Source organism: Sceloporus occidentalis, unplaced genomic scaffold (assembly GCF_023333645.1).
Source record: "Sceloporus occidentalis isolate IW3139 unplaced genomic scaffold, rSceOcc1.0.p SCAF_30, whole genome shotgun sequence".
In the NCBI taxonomy this organism is placed as follows: domain Eukaryota; kingdom Metazoa; phylum Chordata; class Lepidosauria; order Squamata; family Phrynosomatidae; genus Sceloporus; species Sceloporus occidentalis.
This window is the reverse complement of record NW_028317010.1, coordinates 10242861-10252090: the sequence shown is the minus strand read 5'-3', so window position 1 is coordinate 10252090 and position 9230 is coordinate 10242861. Positions and strand designations below refer to the sequence as shown.

General features: G+C 38.9%; 1 protein-coding gene across 1 annotated transcript; it reads right to left on the bottom strand.

Moving 5' to 3' along the window:
* Positions 1-3002: 3002 nt before the first annotated feature.
* Positions 3003-8896, bottom strand: LOC149299030 (AMSH-like protease). The gene is made up of 10 exons (XM_089486910.1): positions 8864-8896; positions 8382-8599; positions 8229-8304; positions 7740-7835; positions 6397-6754; positions 5822-5946; positions 5389-5526; positions 4570-4682; positions 4301-4400; positions 3003-3059 (listed from the first exon to the last, which is right to left on the bottom strand). Exons 1-10 carry the CDS (start codon positions 8891-8893, stop codon positions 3003-3005), a joined length of 1311 nt encoding a protein of 436 aa, XP_089343036.1. The 5' UTR covers positions 8894-8896.
* Between the last annotated feature and the right edge of the window lie 334 nt (positions 8897-9230).

Sequence of the window (9230 nt, the reverse complement as noted above, 5' to 3'; positions counted from 1 at the left end):
GGTTTGTATCTATTCTAAGTTTACATTGAGGCCATTTTGTCTAAATGTACCAGCTTTCCTATAACAAAAGAAGGGGAAAAAAGCCAAATTGGCCAGTTGTTATTTCTTTTATGTTGTATCTATCTAAGTTACCCTTTATTTTACCATTTCTATTGACTATGATGTTATTTCACATAAAAGTGTATGTAATTGAATGAATAGCAAGACAATTCCTCAAAGCAGAAATTTGAATATGTCAGATATATATATATATATTGTGATCCTGCACCCACACAGGCTACCAAACAGCACGGTCCTCTAGGGTATTAACATCACATCTCAGTTAGGTAATCAACCACGATTTATTTGTAGTCCACGTATGCAGATATTTACAGGATTACATAGAACACAAATTCCCTACAAACAAAAGCCTAGCTCGTCTGAGCGCTTACTAACATATAACTCCCTCACTACTAAGGGTCTAAACTAAAACAAAACGTAATCCCACCAACCTCTTTGATGGTCTCTTTTGTGCATAGCCAGCCCTGCTGCTTCCAAACAAACTCTCTCCTTTTTCCTCTGTCCAACAGGTCAGGCTTTACTGCAGTCAGTGCAGCTAATTACTTGCAGCTGACCAGCGCATTGGAGTCGGCTTAAACTCCCGGCCTGGATCCTGTGTCAGTCCAGGTGTATGGAAACTGCGGGGTGGAGCACCAGCCTGCCCTATATGTCATATAAAACCCTGCAAAATTCCCCCTTCCACAACAACACCCCGCACCTTGTTACAATATATATATATCTATATATAAAACGGTATTTAGGTGGCTTTAGCTTTAAAAGTTTGCATTCAAGACAGCATTTAAAAAAAAAAAAAAAAAAGGATCTCTCCGTTCTGCCCAATAGCACTGTACTGTTTCGCGTTTCTTAGGAACATGTTAGTTCATTTTATGGGGTTTGATGACCTCTTGTGGTTGGTTCCATTACTTATGAATAAAAGATTGACAAACTTGGTTGTGGAATTAGAATGAACTTTCAGACCACAATGGTAGTTAAAAGGTTAAATCTGAGTATCTCTACCTGTGGTTTAGGACATAGCAACGCTAACAGAACTACCATCATCAATAACTAAAAACAGGAGTAAGGTAAGTTAATGATTCCACCAAAAATATGTTCTACATGAAAGTGGTTCCATATCGTAAAACAAAATATAACAAATAATATAGTAGCAAATGAAAGCATGAAAAGAAGTAAGAATCATGTCCAAGAATTTGGACTTTATAAAGCATTCATAAGTACCAAACCCTGTATATATCCATCCCAGTTAATCTGTTCTCTGTTCCTCTGTTACATGGCACACGGTCAGACACATGTTCTATGGTTTGGTGCTCCCGGAACAAGGCAAGAGGGGCAGCTGCACCGCAAAGTCAGAGACACTGGTGGAAATGCTCTTGAACGTCTTTGTAGTTGCCTCTGCTTACAAAAGTAGATGTCACATACCTCTGACCTTGTCCCATCTAGTTATGGCTCTGTTATTAATGTTGTGCCTTCTGTTATGTAAAGATATACTCATCACCCTTTGTTCTATTGTGCATTCAAATTGTAAAGTGCCAAGTGCAATCAAATACCCTTACTGACATATTTGACGGCCGAACCAATTGTTCTTCTTTTTCTATCTGCTGTATGAACTCACACTTGGTCCTTCTCCTATCTGTTTATTCAGGATAACTTTATACCAATTCCATGTGTTCAACTCCCGCAACGTATATTATCCTCCGTCACTTGGACAGGAAAGATATTCTACTTATTCACCACCTTTTCCATGAAAAGTACAGGGGAATTTTCCCTATTAGACTGGATCCTCTTGGCTGGTACAGAGATCCGATACAGGAATGTTCAGTATTTTAGTACTAATCTCACCTGGGAACTGCTAAAGTACTACAGGACCATGGGGAGAGTTCAGCGTTACAGCTCACCCCGAGAATCCCCGGTGCCATCCAAACATACACAAGTCAAAGCCATTGTAACAAAAAGTAGAACAAGAGTGGATCTAAGATCAATAACAAGGGGAAGTACACATTTGAAGCAAGGTGGTCTAGAGAAATGTGTGTCCAGATTTACCATTAATCCTGTGCAACATGCTAGACAATGCATCAGATTAAGAGTTGCTGTCCATATTTCTGAAACAAAAGGAACTCCGTATATGTCTTGAAAATGAGTTTTATCCCTTTAATCAAAATAAAAGGTACCGTATGTGTGTTGGGTCCCAAAATGCTTAAAACTCTTCCCTCCTTCTTTTGGCAAGAAGATTTATCTCTATGACTTAGCTTGGCTTGTCGATCTCTGTACAATAATTTGCAATCAAAGTTTCAGTATAAAAAAGGATTATATAATTGCTACTATTTTAGTCTTTGAAAATATTTATGCATGTAGACAAATCACCAAAAAAGTAAAAACAGACATATTTAACATCAAATTATAATTTTAATAAACAACTTTCACTGGCACTAGAAACTATATGTTGGTGTGGGGACACCAAGGATGTAAAATTAACCAAAAAAAAAAATAAAAGTCTGTGTTATATTAATGAAAAGACAAAATATTAGTCAGGTTAATAAACTGTCCGACGGGCGATATTACAATCGCGATTTGAAAAACTCCTCTGCACTGGTAATACACAATGTATGTGCAGTAGACAATCACACCTTGTTTAGCAACTTAATGGTTAATGTAGCTTTAATCCAAATAACAAAATGAGGAAGGAGAATGGATCCAGTCGAAGCATTCCTTTAATACCACGTTCCTTGTGAATAACACACACACATTGATGCAGGTTTTTCTTTGAAATGACTGTGTTTGTAACACAAATGTATGCGCAGGAGCAATAAATAAGAAATCATCACCTTTAAAATGTATAAATTAGAAAAATGTCTACTTGTTGTTTTTTCAAGAAATGGTTTAGGCAAACTTGGAGCCACTTTTTTTTCCCATTCATCGTAGGCAAGGACGGCAATCCAAGCTCTTTATCACCTTAGGTCCAGCACAGTGATTTTTGCGTCTTTTACAATCACATGTCTGCATGTCTGCAATAAAGGAGTAAAAAAACCAAACAATTAATGAACCACTGTATATTGACTACTGCGGCTTAGCGTGAGCTCAAGCTGAACGCTTAGCTTAGCCTGGCACATCAGAAGCTTATTCTTATGCGTTTGTGTCCTTGCATATATCTTGACGCCCTTCCATTTGATGGGTACCTCTGGCCCTTCACAGTTGGTAAGTCCAAGACTTTGGGCACAGCTTACAATGTGCTTAAAAAGGCATGTGTTCTAATGTTTCATATCATTGGTTGTGGAGGGTAAAACACGTTTCACTCTTCAGTGAGTTGACCCTTCATATTGCATAATTAATGATTAACCCCTTAAGGACAATGGGCGGTCCCTAAACCCATTGAAAACAATGCATTTTGAGCCCGTACATGTACGGGCTTTGTCATTAAGGGGTTAACATTTTCACAGCTCAGTGGCTTAAAGTAGTTCCTCTACAACACTACACACCACCCTACATGCAATTGACAATATATATATACCGTATTTGCTCGATTATAAGACAACCCTGGCATATAGGAATATTATGGGGCAGAGTGGCATATAGGGAGGTTTAAGGCATTTCAGGAGGCAGAGTGGCATTAAGGGGGTTAAAAGGCATTTCATAGAGCACTCTGCATCCAGAAATGCCTTATGCCCCCCATTTAACACTCCCCCCCCCCAAACTTACCGGTGCTTCTGACTCCCCTGTCATGCAGCCGGGGCAGCGTGTAGATGTCTACGCGATTCGCGTAGACAACTTACGCTGCAGCTGGAAGGAGGTGTGGCTAGCAGCGGGGTTTGTCTGCGTCCATCGTGCAGACCTTCCCCGACTGTCAGAGAGAATTCCCCGCACCGGTTCCGGTGCCGCACCGGTGCGGGGAACTCTGATCTCTAATGTGCATTCATGACCAGAAAGATGAATGACTTATCCTAATAATAATTTACTCCTCTTGTGTGGTCAGATGTTTGGTGACGTTTGGTGTTCCCAGGTATAATCATGCATTAAAGCACATAAGATGGCTGAAGTGTGCCTTTAAGCCAAATATTGTTAAGCCACATCTGGAACTCTTCGTCATTATATTGTTATCAATGGTGAGGAACCCAAGATGTAGCCAAACCGGAAATGGTGATTTGATTATAGCATATTATATAGAATATTATAGCAATAGCTTTGCAAATTAGATTTATCAATGAATCTGTTAGTTTATATCTATCACTGGCTTGTCAGGAGCACTTACGTTAAATTGTCTTGGTTCTTTGCTATGTGGATGAAAGCCCTTCTTCCTGCATACAGATACTTCCAGCATTCCAGCGCTAGTAAGTCGAAAAATCCCAGTACTAAGAAAGAAAAAAACAAAATCAGTGCATAATACTAAACATATTCCCACCAATTCTACTGAACCCCCAAAAGTCTGTGTTGTGTGTATTTACAGTTAACGTCACATATACCAGAGATTTTTGGGTCTTTTATAATCTAGATGTGTTACATTTAAAAAAGTATTCTTACTCCTTATGCTTTGGAGAGCAGACTATAGCAATGGCTTCTGGTAGCATGAGCTGGTAAGAGCAGTGTGTGTGAAGGTCAACACTGGATAAGAAGGCTGTCTGGGTTGGGTGTGTCTGCAGAAGGAAAATGATGATATTTCAGCAAAGAACATGCACTTTAGAACTAAATAGAAGCACTTTAAGATAAAACTGGGTTCAGCTTCTGTCATTGTATGGGCCATGTGTTTTTGGTGAAAACTTTCCTTATGGCAAACATACAACATCAGACTGCAAATGTCAAATGTCTCCATAACTTTCTGCCCTCATAAGAAAATACTCTCTTACTAGATCCTTACGTTCTTCCCACGTGCTAAGGATCTCCTTCTCACTTATCACCTCTTCCTTTTCCCGTCTACAAGATTTCACTCGGGCTGACCCATATCTCTGGAATCTACTTCTACTGAACCTTCAGCATTCACCCTTCCTCCCAACATTCAAGAAACATCTCAAAACGAATTTCTTCAGAGAAGCCGCACCATAACTTCCCTGTCACTGATACACCCCCACACTACCTCTTGCCCTTTCTCTGTGCCTTATGTTTGTCACCCCATTCCCTCAAGATTGTAAGCTTGCGAGCAGGGCTCTCTCCACCTAATGTATCGGTTTGTCTTAGTATGTCAATTCTCGTCTTGTCATACCCCTTGAATATATGTATTGTATTAAGTGCTGCGTAAATTGTTGGCACTATATGAATAAAAGATAATAATAATAACTGTGATCACTTAAGTCATATTATTTTACAGCAGGTCAAATACGTTGTACAGGTGTTTGGTTTACATACATGGATCCAGCCCAAAGTTAGGAGATCATACTGGTCTTGTATATTGAATAATTCTTCCACATTTTCCATGTCACAGTAGTCTGGTCCAGCAGACTGCTTTGGTACAATAACATGCGTGATCATGAATTCATTGTGTGTCTAAAAGATATAAAGATTAATCAGTCAAGCAGAATATCTCAGAAAGAAGACAAGCTGAGTGACATCCGTCAAATGTTATCTTGTAGGAAACCTATAATTAATGCAGGCTTACTTTAAAATTGTATATAATGAAAAATAAAGCACACGTTGATAATGTGTGTGAAAAGTATATTTTGTGGTGTGTCCTCCTCACCCTTTTCATGGTTTGGGGTGATGCCCACAAAAACACAATCTATGTTTTCTGCAAGTCCGATACGAAGAATCACAACAACAAATCTGAATGACTTTCACTCACCAGTTTGCCACACAGTATCCCGCAGGTCTCAATTCCTCTGGTTGTATTTGCCTCGGCCAACTGCAGGAACTTCTGTGAAAGGTCTCGGGGCAGAACAACAAGTCGAAGGCCTTCCACAACCTCATCTAAAGAGGAAAGAGTGAGAACATGTTTTACATGGTATTTACATCATTTAAAATAAACTTTCTTGTTCTAGGATCACTCAGCAAATAGGCTAAACTTCAGTTTACAACTATGTGAAGTAATTGAGGATTTCCTTCTACAGTGACCTTCGCCACCTATGTAAACCTTATATGCTTAAATAGCCTTAGAACCTCCTTTGGGTTAAATTGCAGTGCAAAAATTAGATAGGACTCGTCAAACTTGGGGTACTTTGATGTAGTGGTGGGCTAAGCAATATATGGCCCCAATATTTATGCCCTAGGTTTTTTTAGAATGGTATTCGCTGGGTATGCACTGATTTCTTGTTTTGTGTACCTGTGTGGTCAGTATTATTCTAGCAGCAACCTGACAATCTGAATGTGTATGCTTTTAAGGTTTATTTTGTATTTATTTTATGTTCTAGTAGAACTTACTTTGCACGGCACTTAAAGTAGCAGCGGGTTTTAAGGCCCGGCTCACTGGAGGCGACTGCCCAGCATACTTGGCTGCGTCATTTATAACAGCTTGTCCGGAGACCGCATTGCCTAAGGTGTTGCTTTTAGGAGTAGAAATACAAGACATCATGCTGCCATCGATCTGTTCAGGCACCTTCGAGCTGCCTTTATCTTTCACTTGACCTCGCACAAGGTCCTGCTTCCGAAGTTGTTCCTCAAAGAAGTTAAATTGCTCGGTTTCTATCTGTTGCTGGCGGAGCTGGGCGATACGTTTCTTCTCTGCTTCTATAAGCTGCTGCTGTTCTACCTTTTTCATAGATTCTGCTTTCCTTTTGTTCTGAAAAAAATGATTGAGAGAGTCTTGTTTGTGGAAACCAAGAACTAAAATAAAGAGAGAACGTTGTGAAATAACTTTGGAAACAGATTCTGGAATTACGATAAAACATGAGTAGGTTTCAAAAGACACTCTATGCACTACAGATATCGACAATCATCTAGACCATGTAAGCCAAGGTTTTTTCCTTGGGCTGGAGCCATACCAGTTAAAAGCTGGATCCATCCATCATCCATCCTTATAATAATAACAAAAATAAGATTTACTTTTCAAATCCAAGGTTCACCTCCTATACCACTGTATAGCACTGCAGAATAAAAAAGTCAGGGTTTGTTCAAGTAGTTGTTATAAAAAAGGCAACACAGATAAAAAAAAATTTACACATTATATATATATGAATAAAACAGGGAAAATGCTATGGCTCTAGGACATTTTAAATGGAAAATTATTTTATGATTTACTGTTTTCTTTGTTTTTTAAAACAATTCTTGTTTACTATAGAATGCCTCAGTCTTTGTGTATGAAAAAATGGACTTCATTATCATTGCCATAAAGAATCAGCTCAGTGTGGTGTGGCAAAGTCACCCAAAATATCACATGAATGACAACAAAGACCACCTCCAATTCTGCAGATACGGGGCTTTTATAGGAATAAAATGAGCGGACACCAAGTTTTCTTAATGCCAACCTACATTGCTCTATACAGCACTCTGGTTTATGGTGAAGGAAAAGAGTATTTCTTCCATGGGACATGTTGCATGGCTTTCTACTGTTGCTCTTCATGATGTTCTACTGTGACCTTTTCAGTGAACACTTTACAGCAACAGAACAGCTGTGATTTCCTGGGATTAATCGACCTCTTAGAACGTCAATTTACGTTGGATAAACACTTAGTGCAGATGTTTAATTATAAGGGTTATCAAGACATGTGCAGAAGTCATACATATACCAACAGCTTATTGGACAGCCAATTCGCTGCGCCACTTACTATGCCTTTTATGTATTCTTGGTATTCCAAACTGTACTTCTTTACAAGATCCCCCTTTATGTCATCTGTTCTTGGAAAGGCAACATCCTTTAATTTCTTTCAGAGAACAAAACAGGAAAAATTAGCATGATTTATTTTGGTTAATAATTAGGGGAATACACACAAGAAGGTCAGCTGACAATCTGTTGAACTAGCTCTTGTATAAGACTTTTCACCTTTTGACTATTCAAGTAGACCATCATAGGCATCCTTTGCCAACTCCCTGTTCCCCTGATGGAAAATGAGGTGAGTGGCTCGGTGTGGCAGAGCCTGCCTTATCTAATCAAGCCTTGTTCTCAACTACCATGCTTTCTCTTCAATCACCAACAATCAGCAAATTAACCACAGGGCAAAGAGAAGATAACGGAAAGAATTATAATGCAGGTCTTGAGTAAGGTAAGTTAAGATACCCTTTCCCCTTGATATAAGATGGGTTTTTTTGTGTATTACCTTCAAAATATCCTGTTTTTCAGGGATTTCACATTGATGGTAGTCCCGATGTTGTGGCAGTTTTTCAACAAACAACCTGCAAAAATCCAAGATTTCAATGACTCTGTAAATTAACCATCAAATGCTTGAACGGAACACTAAATGTTTCCTTACGTGATGAATTTATTATAGAGGACAAAGGCATTTTCAAGGTTTCCTTCTTCCAAATACACCGAAGCCATGCGCTCCATCTCCACTCCGGAGCGGAAATAGCGCCTAGGGGTAATGTCCTCAGTGATGGTTATATTACAGCCCAGCTTGCTTAGTGCGCGGACACGTTCCTCCGGGCTCAGTGATACATCAGTGTGGTCTGGCATCACCACTAGCCGCTTCTACACACACAAAAAACAGCATTATTATTAATGGGATTATGATCATTAACTGTGGTTACAAAAGGAAATTCTGGCCGTACATCCATATGTATACTTTTGGTAAATTGTTTTAGACACTAAATAACCAATTAACAGAAAAAAAACAGTTTTTAAGGAAATTGTCCATTTTAACACCCCTTCCCAGAAATTTTTATCTTGAAAAATCACAGAATATAGAACATGCATGGACCCCCCCACACACACACACAATATGCAATAAATTACCAAAGAAGAGATATTAAATGGTTGCTCCATGGTGCTTTTCAGATACCAGGGGAAACGGCTAGTGATAGCTTCACAATCCTTCCATCTGCAATGCAAGCCAAAAAAATGTAAATTTTTCTTTGCAACATATTGGGAAAATTCAGTAACTTATCATTCAGTAGGCGAGCACTACGTTCCGAAAGACTTAAAAGATCTATAAAAATCAGGACTCATGTTAGCGCCCATTGGAAACCATTAATGAAACCATAATTGCTAATTACTTTGAGGCTTATTATAGTCCTACTCAAAATGTTAGCAGCTTCTAGGGAATGATGAGATTTTTGAAAGGATGATGTTTTATGAATTACTAGAGAGATAAACTGGCAAG